Source organism: Anas platyrhynchos, chromosome 3, assembly GCF_047663525.1.
Source record: "Anas platyrhynchos isolate ZD024472 breed Pekin duck chromosome 3, IASCAAS_PekinDuck_T2T, whole genome shotgun sequence".
Taxonomy (NCBI): Eukaryota; Metazoa; Chordata; class Aves; order Anseriformes; family Anatidae; genus Anas; species Anas platyrhynchos.
The window spans coordinates 120,521,360-120,538,294 of record NC_092589.1 but is presented as its reverse complement, the minus strand read 5'-3'; the positions used below and the strand labels follow the sequence as shown (position 1 = coordinate 120,538,294).

Genomic DNA, 16,935 nt, shown 5'->3' with positions numbered 1-16,935 from the left:
TAATAATAATAAAACAAGCAGCAAACAAATCCCCAGACAGAATCAGCTAAGCCAGAGAACACAGCAGACACTCCCGGGTGTTTCCTGCATTGCAAATGGTGTGGGGACTGGAAGCATCAATATTTATGAAGCCCGATAGCTGAGGGCATCCCCACGCTGCACAAAACCTCGCTGAGCTCTCCCCATCGCGTGTGTGGAAGGGGTGGGACAGGGAAGGGGAACAAAGGCTCAGGAAGCGTTCGTCTCCGTGCAGCCAAAGCAGCAGCTGCTCCTCTGCTGCAGGGAAAATCAAACTTCCCCGGGACTTTGTTTTAATCAGGCAGTGCAGAATTTGCAAGGGAAGAACGCTCTTGGTGACTGGAGCACTTTTTTCCTGCCTCAAGTCACGTTTGTTTTTTCTTGCCCCGTGGGATACGTGGCGTGCGCGGTGCCAAACCTGACGTTTCGGGGTATTTTTGGCAGTTCTGCTTGGTGTGGAAAACTCCTTTGACCTTCCCTGCACCTTTTTCACACATGATTTCCGAAACCGTTTGGAGCAAATGAAGCATGGCAATGCTTGCAGTTGATCATTTTCCCCTTTTTATTTGCTCCGGGCACTCTGCCCTCCTGCTCTGCTCATGGGCAGCCGTGCGGAGAGAAACGGAGCCCGGTGAGCCCGGACCCTGCCTCTTCCTCATCTTCCTCATCTTCCCTCCCAGACTGTGGCCCTGCAGGAATTTCAGCCCACAGGGTGACAGCAAACAGCTCGGGAGGAGGTGGTCAGGGGCTACCCCAGCATCCTCTGTGCGTGATTAAAGCCCGTAAACTGCTCCGGGCAGATGTTGCGCTCATCTGTTCTCAGAAATCTCCAGCAGAAGCAATTCTGTATCATACACACATAAATCATCCTGGTGCCTTATTGTCCTCGAGGTCTTACAACGGCTTTCCCAAGTTCTAATCTAAATCTTTATTGTTGTTTTAGGGCCAGAAATTCTCGTCCTCCCTCCTTTCGCTGTCCGGTTCCCTCCCTTTGCAGCAGTCCTCCAATATCTGAAGATCGCTCTTACCCCTCCCCGCAGCCCTGGATGGAACCCCCACTTTTTCTTTCAACCTTTCCTGTTTCCACACCGTTCCCATTGATTTTCTGCAAAATCTCTCCAAAGCGTCCTGTCCGCGCTTGGAAATCGACGCCCAGCATCGCCCACGCCAGTGAAAACACGGAGTTGTACCAAATCTGCAGAAAACGCGATCGTTTGACGGCTGCTGGCAGAGGACACGTTTCTCTTCTCACTTTCCAACGTGCCACATTGGCCGGTCTCGGAAGTTTTACTGAAGTCTCTCAGCAGAAGAAAACTAAGCTGGTTTGGTGTGATTTGCACCAAACCACGTTGGCTGTTGCTTATCACCTTGTGGATGCCTCCAAGCGGATTTTGTTCACCTCTTCAATAAATTTTCAGGAGTTCAAGCTGGTTGGGAATGTAACTCCCCGAGTCCTCCCATCCCCTGTTTAAAAGATGTCCTTGATGTTTGTCCTGCCCCTGTTTGGACGCCTTCCCTGGTCTTTACAAGGTCTCTAAAATCCTCACTGGCAGCTCAGAGGTTTCCTTACCAGCTCCCCCCCATACCTCAGCCTGACTTTACCCATCCCCAGCTGCCTGGGAAGCTCCCAGCCTCCGTAAGTTGTCTTTAACCCCCTGTTTCCTTGATTTATCCCGAATCCTCAGCCCTGACATTTCTTTTGAGCCACCTGATCGCAGCTGACCTTTGAAAGAAGAGCGAAGCGATAAATAAATAAATTAATAAAAGTCATCACATGCTTTTTTTTTTTTTTTTTTTCCTCTGATGTTGTAATTTGTTCCCTGGTGTACAGTGAGCCCAGTCTGTGTCTCGCCCTTGATTTTGCCCCGTCCCTGTCCCGGACAGCCCTGGGGAGAGCTTGTGAGGAAGGGCTCAGACCTGCTCAAGTCATCATTGCAGAGCTGGAAGGAGCTGGGCATGTAAAACGAAATCCCTCAAAAATCAATGTTCTGACTCACATGCACTCCTCTTTAACCCTTAGAGCTTGTGCTTAGCTTTTTACAGAGGGCTTGTCGGTAGCAAAACCGCAGCTTTGCTGCTTAGATCGCAGCACATCTCCCCTTGGAAGGGACCCACCGAGGCCAGCTCCCAGCTCTTATTCTGCTGAGGCTTCCTGCAAAACAGCTGCAAATTTTGGTGCGAATGCTGCCTTAAACAGGAAAAACATGCGGAGAAATGAAGGGCAGCAAGTACCAAAGCCCCGGCTCGTGCAGCAGCAGCAGCCCCGACCCCAAAGCCCTGCGGGGAGCCCCGGCACGGCGTTGAAGGAGGCGAGGGAGGCTCTGCGCGATGATGCTCATTCCTTTATTGGTGTCATTGCCAGTTTTTGAGGAGTGCCGGCGCCTTCTGAGCACGTCCAGCACCGAGTCAAAGCTACATTACAGAATATTGAGGAGGTGTCCATCCAAAGCCAGAGGGGGGGGTGAGATCCGTGACCTCTCTCCATACAGTATGTATAATATATATATATTTATAATATGTCCCGTATATTCATTATGTATAGCGACAAGGATGGGCCACCGTACGGTAAACTTTTGATTTCTAAACGGGTCACCATAGCAACAGGCACAAAAATTTGGTCCTAATCAAGGCCCTCACCTTGTCGATCGATCCGAAACAGACCCCAGCCCACCCCTTGCAAAAAAAAAAAATAAAATAAAATCCAAACCTGAAACCAAAAATAACTAAATAACCCATTAAAATTAAAAAAAAAAAAAAAAAGGGCCCCACCCCAGCCCACTGCCCCCCCTCTGGAACTTGCCCCTGGACTCACACGCACATCGAAGGTGAAGAGATCCCTTGGCTACACACGCGCGCACCCACACACGCCTACACACACCCCTATGGAAATACCACACGCACCGACGTACAAAGAACGAGGAACGGTACAAATAATTCACCCCAGCTCGTTGCAGCCACGCAGGGAGGCTGCGAGTGGCCTGGCCCAGCATTGCAAGGCAGGGGCAGCAGCGTGCCCGGCCCACGGCGCATGGCCTGGAGGCGTTTTGGCGAGCAGCCCTGGATGGGGACACGGGGACTGTCCCACGAAAAACAAGCTCCAGAAGCCAGGCAGGTGATGGAGCCCGTGGGTGGCAGCACGTTGCTGGCCCCTGCCACCAGCCCTCGGCCTCGCCTGCTGTGCCCTGGTTCCCCACCTCGGGTCTCAAGGAGCCCCCGACCTGGCCGAAAATGAACTTGGGGCAGCTGGAAGGCGAGGAAGAAGGGAAGAGAAAATACCCCCGCAGGATGCCGTGCAGACAGATTTCCTTTCTTAGGTCTCTGCTTCCCAACTTTGTGCTCCCCGAGGCCATCCTGGAAATGGAAGGAGGAGCTGGGTCTCCATCCTCTGCTTCCCCACCCTGCCACGGTGCTGTGAGCGGGCTGAAATCGCCACCAGCCACGGGAGAGACCCAGGGACCCATCCTCCACCTCCAAAGCCCCTTCCTTGTGCGCCCTGCCCTGCGCTCAGCAGCACCACGCACTCGCTCCCCTCCCTGGGATTTTTTTTTCCCTACCCAACGGTGCAGCCTTCGCTGCTCAATTCCTGCCCGAACTTCCAGGGCAAGTTTGTATTCAGACAGAAAGCAGGTGGAGAAGGGAGGATGGCAGCAGAAGCACGGGGCAGCGAACACAAAGCAGGACAGTGCCACGGGGGAACGGGAGAAGATCCCACAGCAGAGGATGGGTCAGGGGAAGAGCACGAAGTTTCGGGCACCCCAGCCTGGCCGAGTGGCTGTGGGGCCTCTCCTGAGAGGTGGCACTTGGTCCCAAGCAGCTGTAGCTCAGGGTTCCCCTCCACACCAGCACCCCATCCCTTCTGGCTTCAGCAAACCCACAACGTCCTGGTGCACCAGGGGGTCGCTCCCCCATCCATCGGGACCCCATAACTCAGCTCCACCTCCCCAAACCTGAAAACCATCCCAGATAAACCACAGCTTTCCGTGCCCAAGCTGCTGCCCTGGCATGGAAATGGTCCCAGACCCCTCTCCGACCCTACTGCCCAAAGCTGAACCATTTGGGGACACCGAGTGACGTCCTGGCAATGCCATGTGCTGCTGCCTGGGATGGGTTTCTGGTTGCTGTGCCGGGTGGAGGAGCCCTGCTGCTTGCTGCTCACACCCATTACCCATCTCACATCCATCACCTCTCCCTCCACCACCCCGAGCGACCAGAAGCGTTCCCCAGCCCCCAGCGCAGCGTTTCCAGCCCAGAGGAGAGCTGTGCTGAGGTCACTCCTCCAGGCATCACCATTTTGTGCCACGTTGCCTTTAGTTGCCAGAAAAGATGGAAATCGTAGCATGGGTTTCACTCAGGCAATGCTGCTCCTCAGACTACGTGGCTCCTTGGGTGGAAGGGGACGGAGCTCCCCACCTCCTGTCCTTGCTCTGCAGCCACACACGCGCACGGTCAGGGCAAGCTGGGTGTCAGACGGCCACGCAGGACCGGGGCAATCACCTCCAGGGGCCCTTTGGGCATCTCCCAGGCCCTCGTGGTGGATGGAGCTGGCAGCGTGGAGGTTCAGCCACGTGCAGAAGTCAGCGAGACATCGCCGCCGCCACCGGTGAGCCCCCCGTGGTCTCCACAAAGCCCAGGGTGAGGGTCTGCCACCGGGACGTCTCCAAAACCTTGCAGATGTTGCCACGAGCCGCAGCACAGACTTTAGGGGAAGCTCCATGGGATCTGGTGAGCGCAGCAGGGAGGGTCCGGAGCTGCCTCGCCCCGTGCCAAAGCCTTCAGGGGCCGTGGGGTGGGGGGCTCGGGGGGCTCCGGGGGCCCCGCGTCCCAGCGAAGGGACCCGCGCGGTGCCAGCCTCGGGCGTCCCGCAGCGCCACCGCGCCTCCTGCCTCTGCTCACCGACCACTCCATAAATAAATACGTTAAATAAATAAAGTGACAGATCCAGACTAGGGAAGGCGGGGGGGGAGGTGAGGGGGAGGAAGGAAAAAGAAGGAAAGAAGGAAGGAAGGGGGCAGCTCCCATCGCCCCGGGGAGGGGGGGCTGCTCACGAGCGTCTCACACAAACACAGGCGCACACCGAAGTAGCTGAAGACAAAGACGAACGGGGAGCGGTGGAGGCGCTGCCGGCGGTGGAGGTGCTGCCGGCGGGGCCGTTCCTTGGCCCCGTCGGCGCTGGAGGCAGCCGCCGACGGGCTCAGTCCTCGCGGGGCAGGGGCTCGGGGCGGTCACTCCTGCGCCGGCGTCGTGGAGGCGCGCGGGGAGCCGGCGGCGAGGGCGACGTGCGTGGTGGAGGACGGCAGCGACCGCGGCGTCTGGCACCTGGAGGGGGTGGCAGGAGCTGAAAATTATCTCCTTTCTGCTTCCTCTTCCCCCGTCTCCTCCCCCAGACCCCGCTATTTTCTCTGCAATTTCCCACGTGGGCAGCACCCAGCGCTGGACAGCACTGTGGTCATCCTGGGGGTGTGTGCGCAATGATGTGTTGCTGTCACCATCCTATTTTTTCATAGATTCACAGAATCCTGGAATAGTCTGGGCTGGCAGGGCCCTCAGAGCCCCCCCCCAGTGCCACCCCTGCCATGGGCACGACCCCTGCCCCCAGCCCAGGCTGCCCCCAGCCCCATCCAGCCTGGCCTTGGGCACCCCCAGCTCCTGGGGCACCCCGCACCAGGGCCTCACCACCCTCAGAGGGAAGGATTTCCTCCTAATGTCTAACCTAACCCTGCCCTCTTTGAGGTTAAAGCCCATTCCCCCTTGTCCTGTCCCTACACCCCTTACAGAGTCCCTCCCCGTCTCTCCTGCACCCCCCTCAGGCACGGGCAGGCCGCTGTGAGGTCTCCCAGAGCCTTCCCATTTAGCACCCATTATAAAAACATCATTATCCACATTTTTAAATATTATTACACACCAGCAATTCACAGCTAGTTTTAAACCCCAAAGCAACAGGGAGCGTACGAAGCCCCGCGGGGCAGCAGGGTGGAGGTGGATTGGGTGTTGGGCTCCCCTTGGACCCCCCAAAACCTGCCTCCAACAGGAGCCAGGAAACATTTCCAGGCTGCCCCGTGCCCTCGGCTTTGCAGCTCGCTCTCAGCCTGTGCTGCCCCACTCGGCGCATCCCCGGCACTCACCAGGAGCGGGATTTCCTCACGCGGGAGGCCGCCGGCCGCTCCAGGAGGCTGTCGAGGTGCATCAGCCTCTCCAGGTGCAGCGCCCGCGGGTCCTGCTCGGCCGGGTCCCTGCTCCGCTCAAACTCGAACACGGCCGGAGGGGAGACGTCCAGCTCCAAGAACATGATGTTCTCAGCCTGCAGCAGGACAGGGAGAAGGGAGAGACAAGGCGGGGAGTCACCGCGTGGCAAAGCAGCGAGGCAGCACCTCGGGGAGGTCCGAATTGCTGAGCAAAGTTGAATGCCCACGGGGAGCAGGGACCCTCTCCTGGCTGCTGCTGTGCCCTGGTGGCAGGAGCCAGCAGAGGCAGTGAGCCAGGAGCTCAAGGACCAAGCTCTCAAAGCTGGGAGCATTATCTCAAGTACCTCAAGTCATCAAGTCTTATTTACTCCATCCTCTCTCCAGGTGTCTGGAGCTGTCTGCCATCCATCCATCCATCCATCCATCCATCCATCCATCCATCCATCCACCCACCCACCCACCCACCCCAATACAGTTCTTACCAGCCACCACCTCATCCTAGTGTTATTTTCTCCACCTGTCCATTGATCCATCTCAATAAAATCCATCCACCTCATTGAACTTCTTTCCATCCGTCAGTGCAGTTCTTTCCATTCATCCCTCCATCCGTCCACTTCTACATAGGTCTGTCTCTCTGTCCATCTATCCCAGTGCCATTCCATACTTCCTTCCTTCCTTCCTTCCATCCCTTCATCCATCCATCCATCTGTCCATCTCTCCATCCGTCTCTCCTTTCCTCCCTCCCTCCATCCTCCTATCCATCCATTCCTCCATTGCTCCATCCACCCACCCACCCATCCATCCTCCTATCACAGAATCACAGAATTTCTAGGTTGGAAGAGACCTCCAAGATCATCGAGTCCAACCTCTAACCTAACACTAACAGTCCCCACTAAACCATATCCCTAAGCTCTACATCTAAACGTCTTTTGAAGACTTCCAGGGATGGTGACTCCACCACCTCCCTGGGCAGCCTGTTCCAGTGCCTAACAACCCTTTCAGTAAAGAAATTCTTCCTAACATCCAACCTAAAACTCCCCTGGCACAACTTTAGCCCGTTCCCCCTCGTCCTGTCACCAGGCACGTGGGAGAACAAACCAACCCCCACCTCACTACAGCCTCCTTTAAGGTATCTGTAGAGAGCGATAAGGTCGCCCCTGAGCCTCCTCTTCTCCAGGCTGAACAAGCCCAGCTCCCTCAGCCGCTCCTCATAGGACTTGTTCTCCAGACCCCTATCCATCCATCCATCCCTCCATCCACCCATCCATTCACTGACACACCGAATCCACCCATCCATCCATCCACCCATCCATCCATCCATCCACCCATCCATCCACCCACCCACCCAGGGATGCCCTCTCCCCCCCGTGCCCCCCGTTTCCCCCCTTACCCGGTAGCGCGGATGCGATCCCATGGCCATGGCCACGCGTGCGTACTGGCTGATGGGTCTCTTGTACCCCACGGCCGACGTGGGCCTCTTCTTCATCTGGCTGCTGCTTCTGAAAAGGAAACCAGGCGAGGAGGGTCCCTCACACAGCACCAACGCTGCCAGAACCGCGCCGGGCACGGCCCCGAGCGCAGGACGGACCCCAGCGGGCGGAGGGGAGGCTCCAACCCGCGGCGCCTCCGTCGTGTCCCCGTGTCCCCAACCCACAGAGGTGGCACCGCCGGGCCCAGCTCACCCCCGCTCCTCGCCCCAGCTGGCGGGGAGCCGCACGCACCCGCCGGCCGGCACCAGCGGCTGGAATTTCCACTGGTCCTCCTCGCAGTCGAAGTAGAGGCGGTTGACGATTTTGTTCTTCTCCTCCGGAGGGATGAAGTTCTCGATGATCAGGTACCTGCGAGAGGCACAGGCCAGGAGGAGAAGGAGAGGAAGGGGTCACGGGGACAGGAGGGAGAGCAGAGATGGGGAGCAAGGGGGAGCAGGGCAGGGGAGGACACGGGGAGCACGGGGGGGCAGAGAGGGTCCGCCAGGGTGGGATCCAGCAGGGGTGGGCGAGGCAGGAGAGAAAGGGCAGAGGAAGACTGTCATTCAGAGAGGAGCGGAGGAAACATCGTCAGCTCTGCGCGCTGCCTCGGGGCCAAAACCCCACCGCCTGCCCCCCTGCGGGTCCCCGGGCAGGGTCTGCAATGCACGGTCTGCAACGTGCAGTTTGCAACGTGCAATTTGCAACGTGCAGTTTGCAACGCACCATTTGCAATGCAGCCTGTGATGTGCAGTTTGCAGCATGCAATTTGCAATGTGCAGTTTGCAATGTGCAGTTTGCAATGCAGCCCGCGATGCGCAGTTTGCAACGTGCAGTTTGCAATGCATCATTTGCAATGCAGCCCGTGATGTGCAGTTTGCAGTGTGCAATTTGCAACGCACGGTTTACAAGGAAGCCTGCAATGTGCAGTTGGCAGCACAGGGTTTGCAAGGCAGCCTGCAACGTGCAGGTTGCGATGCAGGTTGGGATGCACGGTTTGCAACGTGCAGCCTGCAACGCACGATTTGCAACGCCCACGTTGAGTGCAGTCTGCAACGTTCAACTTGCAACACACAGTTTGCAACACACAGTTTGCAAAGCAGCCTGCAACGTGCAATTTGCAACGTGCAATTTGCAATGTGCAATTTGCACCGTGCAATTTGCACCATGCAGCTTGCAGTGCACAATTTGCAAAGCAGCCTGCACCGTGCAGTTTGCAACCTGCAGTCTGCAGCGCAGCCCCCACTGCTGAGCCCCTGCAGCTCCCTGATGCACCAGGAACCCCCCCGGGGGCTCCCCAAATCCACCCAGGAGCCAGCTGCTCCCCCCCCAGCCCCTCTTTCCCCCCCTCAGGCCCTCTCGCAGCCCTCGCTGCCCCCCTGCACCCCCCAGGTCGGGATTCCAGCCCCCTGCCGGCGTCCCGCCAGCCCCGCTAAGAGCATTTCCTCTCAGCCCCGGATTATTCTTGTCGCTTTTTTTTTTTTTTTTTCTTTTTTTTTTTTTTAAAGCCTTAATTCATTCTGAAAATCCCTTCGGAGGATGGGAAGCCGAAGCGGCCAGGCTGTCGCAGCAGCGAAGCTTCCCCAGGCGAGATGCCCGGGGAGGGCGGACAGCGAGGGAAACTGCATCCCATTGACCCCAGAGGGAATTTTGGTTTTCCCACGATGGTTTTGGGGTAAATCGGGAAGCTGCACAAGGCCGTTCCGAGCAGATGAATTGCTGACGTGAGTCTGCAGGCTCTAAAAATGTTTTAATCCCGTTCAAAAGGCCGGGTGGTAAAACTGCAATGAGATTCTGCTCGGAGTAAAACCCTGAATATTTCATCACGAAAACGCTAAAATATTTATACGCGTCTGGGCTGTTATTTTAAGATATTGAATCAAATAATTGCTTGCAGTGAAAACAGACCCACTGGGGGCGTGGGGGGGGCTGGACCTGTGCTTCCGAGATGCTCTGGAGGGAACCGGGGGCCCCTGCACCTCGTTGCACCCACCCGGGGGCACGAGCGGAGCGCAGGGGGGTGGCACCCAGGGGTGACACCCAGCCCCGTCACCGTGCACACCCAAACTGCTGCTGCTAATGGGGGGGGGGGGCTGTGCTCTGTGCCCCCCCCCCCAAGCTCAGGGCCACCTACTTGAGCTTCAGCTCCCGCGTCTGCTCGTTCTGCGCCTCCTCCAGGTCCTGCCGCACGCGGATGTACTCGTCGTGCTGGTCCTGGATCTCCGCCTTCACCGCCTGCAGCTTGGCGTACAGCTGGGCCGGGGGGGGGGAAAAAACATCAGCCCCCAGCCCCTAGCACGGTGATTCCCCCCCCGGGGCCGTGCTCGGAGCCTCCTTCAAGCCAGCAGGTCCCATGGGGGGGACACGGATAGGGCAGGGTGGCTGTAGGATGCACCCCCCTTGAGATAAGGACCGAGGGCACATCTGGGTGTCCCCCCCCCCCCAGAAGGTTTCTCACCTTCTTCAGCTTCTTGGTTTTGATCTCCACCTCCTGCTGCAGCGACGTGTAGGTCTCCCGCAGCTCCATGGTCTCCTCGTCCCGCAGCAGCATCTCCTGCTGCATCTCCCTCTCGCGGCGTTTCTGCGACCGGGGTGGGGGGAAAGAGGCTGAGGGCTGGCTCGGGCACTGCCCCAAACCCCCCCCCGCCCCATGGGCACGCTGCCCCCCCAGCCCCAGGGACTGTCCCCACACGGGTCCTGGGGTACCTGCTCGGCGATCTCCTGGCGCTTCAGCTCCAGCATCTTCTGCTGCTCGTTGGTGTGGTCCATGATGGTCCTGCCGCCGATCAGCAGCTTGCTCTCCATGGCCTGGGGGGGCACAAAATGGGGTGGGGGTCACTGGATCTCCAGGAGGGGCTGAGCTTTGTGCTCTGGGGGCAGCGCCAGGACCCGAGGGGACAGCACGGAGCTGGGACAGGGAGGTTCGGGGGGTTTGGGGAGAGGTTCTGCACCCAGGGGTGGTGGGGAATTGGGGTGGGCTCCCCAGGGACATGGGCACGGCACCGAGCGGTTGGGGTTCAAGCAGTGCTGGGACAAGGCTCTCAGATTTAGGGTCTGGTTTTGGGGTGGTGCTGTGCGGAGCTGGATTCCTCCAACCCATGGCGTTTCCTGGCTCCGTGACCTGCCCTGCCATGTGCTGCTAATTGGGCTGACCCTCGTTAAACAAAGCTGGGCCACCTTTTGGGTCCGTTTGAGCACCGTTTTGGGTCCTGCAGTGCTTGGAGCTGCTGGAAACACGGGGGTGCAGCGGGTCCTGGGGCAGGATCTGAGCTCCCCGCTCCAGCCCTGCCAGGCACAGAGCTGGGCATCCAGCTCCGTTTCCCTTGGGGTGGTCTCATCCTGACCCCCAAACCCTATCCACCCCGTTCACCCCATCCCATCTTATCCCTCCCATCCCATCCCATCCCACCCCATCCCATCCCTCCAAACCCACCCCACCCCATCCATGCCATCCTATTCCATCCATCCCATCCCACCTCACCCCACCCCATCCCATATCCCCATCCTATCCCATCCTCTCCCTTCAACCCCATCCCATCCCCTTCCATCCCATTTATCCCATCGCATCCCATCCCCTCCCAGTTGTGCTTCCCATCACCTCCCCAGTGCCAGGGGCTCCCCGTCACCACGCTGTGCACACACTCACACCCTTTGCACACTCTCCTACACACACCCACGTTGTGCCGGCGCTTGTGCACGTGTCCCCTCCCATTTACCCCCCCGTGCAACATTTGCACACTCGTGTGAGCGCCCCAAGGGCGGGCTGTGACAAAGGCTGCGCCCCCCCAGCCCCCCGGGACCCCCCTCGCCGCCGTCTCCAAGCAACTGCGAGGCACGAGGGCGGTGACGCCAGGCGAAGGGGACCGGCATCTCCCCGGGCACGCAGGTTTCTGGGGCAGAACCGCTCAATCCCTGTTTTTTTTCCCCTATTTTTTTATTTTCCCAGCATTGCACGGGCTCCTGCGGCACCCGACACCGCGCCACGGGGACGCTGGGGAGCCCTCGGGGTGGAGAGACCGGGACCCAACATGACACATCGCAGGTCGCCCCGAGCGGGATGGCAGCGCTGACCCCACTGCCCCGTGGCTGCAGGATGCACCTGGTGGACGTGCCCCATTTTATATGTAGGAATTTCCCTGTTATTGCTCAAATTTGCAGCCCCTGAGCCCCGCACCGCTCTGCCCAGCTCCCCGCGGGGCCCCCGCACCTCCCCACGTGCTGCGTGGCTCTGACACCCCCCGTGGCTCGAGCCCCCGGCTCCTCCGTGCTGGCAACTGCTCCCCCGACCCCACAACCTGGGGAGGGGACGGGCTGGCTGCGTCACCCACGGGTGGGCAGGGTGCCCTGCGTGCCCCGCGCTCGCTCCCACGCGTGCCAGTGTCCCCCCCCCCCCAAAGCACAGGGGCTGCCTTTGTGCCAACCCCGCTGCAGCTGCAGGGACAAAGCGCCCACGAGGGGCTGCGCCGTGCTGCCCACTGCATCTTTCCACACCACTGAAACCAGGAAAACCCCCCCTGAGCCCATCGGGGAGGGCACCGCAGGAGGCTCTGCCCCTCCGCTGCCAGCCAGGGCTGGATTTACCCCCGTGGGGTGATGCTGAAATGGGTGTCCCCCCCCCAGGCTGGAGGCTGCGGAGGCCACCAAAGGGGCTGCAGCATCATCCTGGCCTCCAGCCCTGCCTCGTTACTCAGCAATTACAGGGCACGCCGTGGCCCCGAGCCAGACCCCACTGCACCACCCCGGACAAGGAGACACCGCGGGGAGGTGTCACAGAGGGAGCCTGCGGCACGGCACCGCTGCAGGACGCAGCCCCCGGCCCCGTGAACCCCCGGCCCCAAGAGGGCCACGGCCAGTGCCAGGCTGGCCCTAAAAGCTCTGACCCCCCCCGTGTGAGCCCGTGGGTCCCCGTGTCTTGTGGGTGACCGGGCAGGGCCACACACCGCTGGCCATGTCACACACCCGTGCGCACGGCCGTGTGCCCCCGGTGACACCGGGGTGCCCGTCCCTGCATGGCGGGGACCCCTCCGGCACCGGGGCGTAACGGGGAGCCCGGCACCTCCCTGGAGCCCTGCCCCAGCAGGGACCCCAAGTCCTGTGAGCCCCCCAGGGACATCCGTGTCCCACAGGTCGTGGAGGAGCAGACACCAAAGCCACCCCGGGAACCTGCCACAAGCAGCCCCGGGGGGCTCAGCACCGAGCGCTGGGGCTGCAGCGGGCGCTGAGCTGGGCACAGGGGTGGCACGGGGACAACGGGGACAGCCCCTCCCCAAATCCCCCGGATCCTCAGCCAGGCGTGACGCTGTTGACACAGGGCGGTGGTGCCGTGGCTCAGCACCCAGGCTCCTTCCCCGCCTCGGCACCCGCATCCAGGGGGTGCCTTCATCCCATCCCTGCGCCCAGGCGGGGCCCGCAGCAGCCCCAAAAGGCTGAGACAGGGTCGGTGGTGCCAGCATCACCATGATAGGGCCGGGAGCAGGAGCAGGAGGGGGACCCACGGGTGCTGCCGGGGCTGCAGCACGGCCACGGGGCTGGGCTGGGGCTGCTGCCACCCCTTTCACGCTCAGCCCCAAATCCCCGAGCATCCCCGAGCCAGCAGAGCCCCAGCCCCGGCCCTGGGCATGTTCCCGGGGCCACCTCAGGGTGGTGGGAACGGATCTGCAGCATCTCCCCCACCCGCCAGGAGCTGCTTTGTTGTGCCAAGGGTCGGCGCGGAGCACGGCGCGCTCGTGCCACCAGCGGGCCCGGACGGGTGGCCCCAAACCCCCAGCAGCACCCACAAAAGGGTCCCGTGGGGGTCCGTGCCTGAGGGCAATCCTAGCCCACCACCACCCCAGGGGCATCGGGGTCCCCTTGGGCACCCAGTTTGGGCACATTGCTGGGGAACCCAACTTGGACACCCAGAATGGACACCCAAATTGGGACACCCAGCTTGGGACACCCAATTTGGGACACCCAGCTTGGGACACCCAGCTTGGGACACCCAGAATGGACACCCAACTTGGGACACCCAACTTGGACACCCAACTTGGGACACCCAGCTTGGGACACCCAACTTGGGACACCCCACAAGTGCCCACAAGCAACGCCGGCTGCAGCCCAGCACGGCTCACACGTGCCCCCCACGTGGCGACCACGTACCTTGTACTTGGTGGCCAGCAGCTCCGTGGCCTCCTGCTCCTTCCGCAGGTCCTCTATCATCTTCTCCTTCTCCTCCAGCAGCTTCTGCTTCTCCTCGCTCACCAGGCTGTGGTCGTCCTGGATGGCGGCCTTCTCCTCCTCCAGCCTCTCCTTCTGCTCCTTCAGGTAGTTCTCCATGTTCTTCTCCAGGCCGTCCTCGTTCTCGTCCTCCCCTTCGTTCTCCGTGGCGCTCTCTCCGTCCACCGCCTTCTTCCTCCGGCTGCTCCTTCTCCTCTTCTTGCCCAACATCCCGCGCTTCTCCAGCTGGGCCTTCAGCCGGACGATCTCCTCCTGAAACTCCCGCAGCAACGTGTCCTTGGGGTCCTCGTTCACCCGGGGCTTGTTCTTGATGTTCTTGGCCCTGTTGGCGAACCTGAGGGTGGAGAGGCTCTCGTCGTAGCTGTGCGAGGCCGGGCCCAGGGTGGCCACCATGATGGTCTTGGCGTTGCCCCCCAGGGAGTCCTGCAGCAGGCGGGTGAGCTTGGAGTCCCTGTAGGGGATGTGCGTGCTGCGCCCGTCCACGAGAGCGGAGATGACGTTGCCCAGGGCGGAGAGGGAGAGGTTGATCTTGGAGGCTTCCTTGGGGCGCTCGCCGTGGGCTCCCATTTTGCCCTGGCGCTCGCTGCCGGCCAGGTCCACCAGGTTGAGCTTGCCCACGCGGATGTGCTCCTCGCCGTCCGGCCCCGTCTCGCTGCACTCGACGGTGATGAGGAAGATGGCGTGGGAGCGCGAGCTGTACTCGTTCATGTTGGTGCTGCCCACGGCGCGCGCCTGGCTGCCCAGGTTCATCACGTGCTCGATCTCCTTGACGTTCTTGGTGACGAAGGAGGAGAGGTCCTTGATGTACACCCCCGTCTCGGGGCTCTCCTTCAGCTCCAGCTTCTTGCCGGGGTCCTTGGCCAGCAGGTCGCGGATCTCCTCCTGGTAGATCTCCAGGTAGGAGGCGCGCACCAGGTACTGCTGGTTCTGCGAGCGCGAGATGTGCGTGAAGATGTGCTCGAAGGCGCTGGGGATGACGCCGCGTTTCTCCGGCTCGGCCCACGAGCCCTGCATGGTGTAGGTCTTGCCGGTGCCCGTCTGCCCGTAGGCCAGCACGGTGCCGTTGAAGCCCCGCAACACCGCGTCCACCAACGGCCTCACGCTCTCGTCGTACAGCTCGGCCTGCCGCGCCCCGGCGTCGTAGACGGCGTCGAAGGTGAAGGTCTTGGGCGGTTCGCCGGGCGCCGCGCGCGGGTTGCGGATGCTCACGCGGCCAAGCCCGGGCTCCAGCTCCACGATGCGTTCGCAGCCCGCAGCCTCCTCCCGGCGGCTCAGCGGACGGCACCGCGCCACCACCCGCAGCGCCTCGCCGCCACCGCCGCCACCGCCACCGCCACCACCGCCACCGCGGGTCCTGCCGGCCATGGCGACCCGTTCGGCCCCGTTCGGCCCTGTTCGGTCCCGTTCAGCCCCGTTCGGTCCCGTTCAGTCCCGTTTGGCCGCGTTCAGCCCCGTTTGGTGCCGTTTGGCCCCGTTTGGTGGCGTTTGGCCCCGTTTGGCTTTGCGTTCAGCCCCGTTCGGTGCCGTTCGGTGCCGTTCAGCCCCCGTTTGATCGCGTTCAGCCCCCGTTCGGCCCCGTTTGTCCGCGTTCAGCCCCGTTCGGTGGCGTTTGGTGGCGTTTGGCGGCGTTTGGCCCCGTTTGGCCCCGTTCAGCCCCGCCGCTGCCCGCCCCAGCCGCTGCCAGCCGCGGCCCCGGGGCCGGGGGCGGGCGAGGGGCGGCGGCGGCGGCGGCGGCTCGGGGCCGGGCGGGGCCGGGAGGTGGGGAAGGGAAGGGAAAAAGGGGGAGGGGATGGGGAGGGGAAGGGGGAGGGGATGGGGGGGGGAAGGGGGAGGGCGCGCGGCTCATTGGCGGAGCGGGAGCGGGGGCGCGCAGGTGCGGGGGCGCGCGGGGGGGACGCCCTGCGGGGAGGGGAGGGGGGGAATGGGGGGGAAAAGGGGGATTTGGGGGATTTTTGGGGTGGGGGGGGTTGGGATGGGGGGTGGGGGAGGGGGTGGGATGGGATTGGGGGGTGGGATTTGGGGTCGGGATGCGGGGCGTGACTCAGGAGTGGGGTGCAGGATGGGATGCGGGATGGAATTTGGGATCGGGATGCAGGACGGGATTTAGGATGGGGACGTGGGGCATGACTCAGGATTGGGTGCGGGATGGGATGCGGGATCGGGATGCAGGACATGATTCGGGGTTGGGATGCGGGAGTGGGATGCAGGATGGGATTTGGGATTGGGATGTGGGACATAAATCAGGATTGGGATGTGGGATGGGATTTGGGATTGGGATGCAGAATTGGGATGTGGGACAAGATTTGGGATTGGGATGCAGGACATAGTTCAGGATTGGGCTGTGGGGCATGACTCAGGATTGGATGCAGGATTGGGATGTGGGATTGGATTTGGGATCGCAATGTGGGATGTGACTCAGGATTCCAATGCAGGAGTTCGATGCGGGATGGGATTTGGGACTGGGATGCAGGATTGGGATGTGGGACGGAATTTGGGATTGGGATGCAGGGCATGATTTAGGATGGGGACATGGGGCATGACTCAGGATTGGATGCAGGATGGGATGCAGGATCAGGACGCAGAACATGACTCAGGGTTGGATGCAGGAGTGGGATGCAGGATGGGATTTGGGATTGGGATGTGGGACATGACTCAGGATTGGGATGTAGGATGGGATTTGGGATCGGGATTTGGTACTGGGATGCAGGATTGGGATGTGGGATGACATTTGGGATCAGGATGTGGGGCATGACTCAGGATTGGGATGCAGGAGTGGGATGTGGGACGAGATTTGGGACTGGGATGCAGGACAGGATTCGGGATTGGGATGTGGGGCATGACTCAGGATTGGGATGCAGGATAAAATTCAGGATTGGGATACAGGGCATGACTCAGGATTGGGATGCAGGACAGGGTTCGGGATTGGGATGCAGGATGGGATTCAGGATTGGGATGTGGGGCATGACTCAGGATTGGGATGCAGGAGTGGGATGTAGAATGGGATTTGGGACTGGGATGCAGGATTGGGATGTGGGATGAAATCTGGGATTGGG

The 16,935-nt window shown here is 60.9% G+C and overlaps 1 protein-coding gene across 2 annotated transcripts; it reads right to left on the bottom strand.

Annotated features, from left to right (window-relative positions):
- Nucleotides 1–2,347: 2,347 nt before the first annotated feature.
- On the bottom strand, nucleotides 2,348–15,641 carry KIF3C (kinesin family member 3C). Of its 2 annotated transcripts, none has more exons than XM_038177159.2 (8): nucleotides 13,805–15,641; nucleotides 10,373–10,474; nucleotides 10,125–10,247; nucleotides 9,801–9,919; nucleotides 7,883–8,038; nucleotides 7,591–7,699; nucleotides 6,141–6,316; nucleotides 2,348–5,334 (listed from the first exon to the last, which is right to left on the bottom strand). In XM_038177159.2, exons 1-8 carry the CDS (start codon nucleotides 15,245–15,247, stop codon nucleotides 5,241–5,243), a joined length of 2,322 nt encoding a protein of 773 aa, XP_038033087.1. In that variant the 5' UTR covers nucleotides 15,248–15,641; the 3' UTR covers nucleotides 2,348–5,240. The 2 variants fall into 2 exon arrangements, with proteins under 2 accessions (XP_038033087.1, XP_027311306.2); XM_027455505.3 differs by having other exon boundaries at nucleotides 7,922–8,038.
- Nucleotides 15,642–16,935: the final 1,294 nt, after the last annotated feature.

Bases quoted from the DNA above. Each gene is read 5' to 3' on its own strand.
- KIF3C (XM_038177159.2), bottom strand. From the start codon at position 15,247: ATGGCCGGCAGGACCCGCGGTGGCGGTGGTGGCGGTGGCGGTGGCGGC. The intron at 10,475-13,804 runs GTACGTGGTCGC...GTGCCCCCCCAG, and splicing joins TGCTGGCCACCAAGTACAAG to GCCATGGAGAGCAAGCTGCT. The intron at 10,248-10,372 runs GTACCCCAGGAC...CCCCGGTCGCAG, and splicing joins GCCAGGAGATCGCCGAGCAG to AAACGCCGCGAGAGGGAGAT.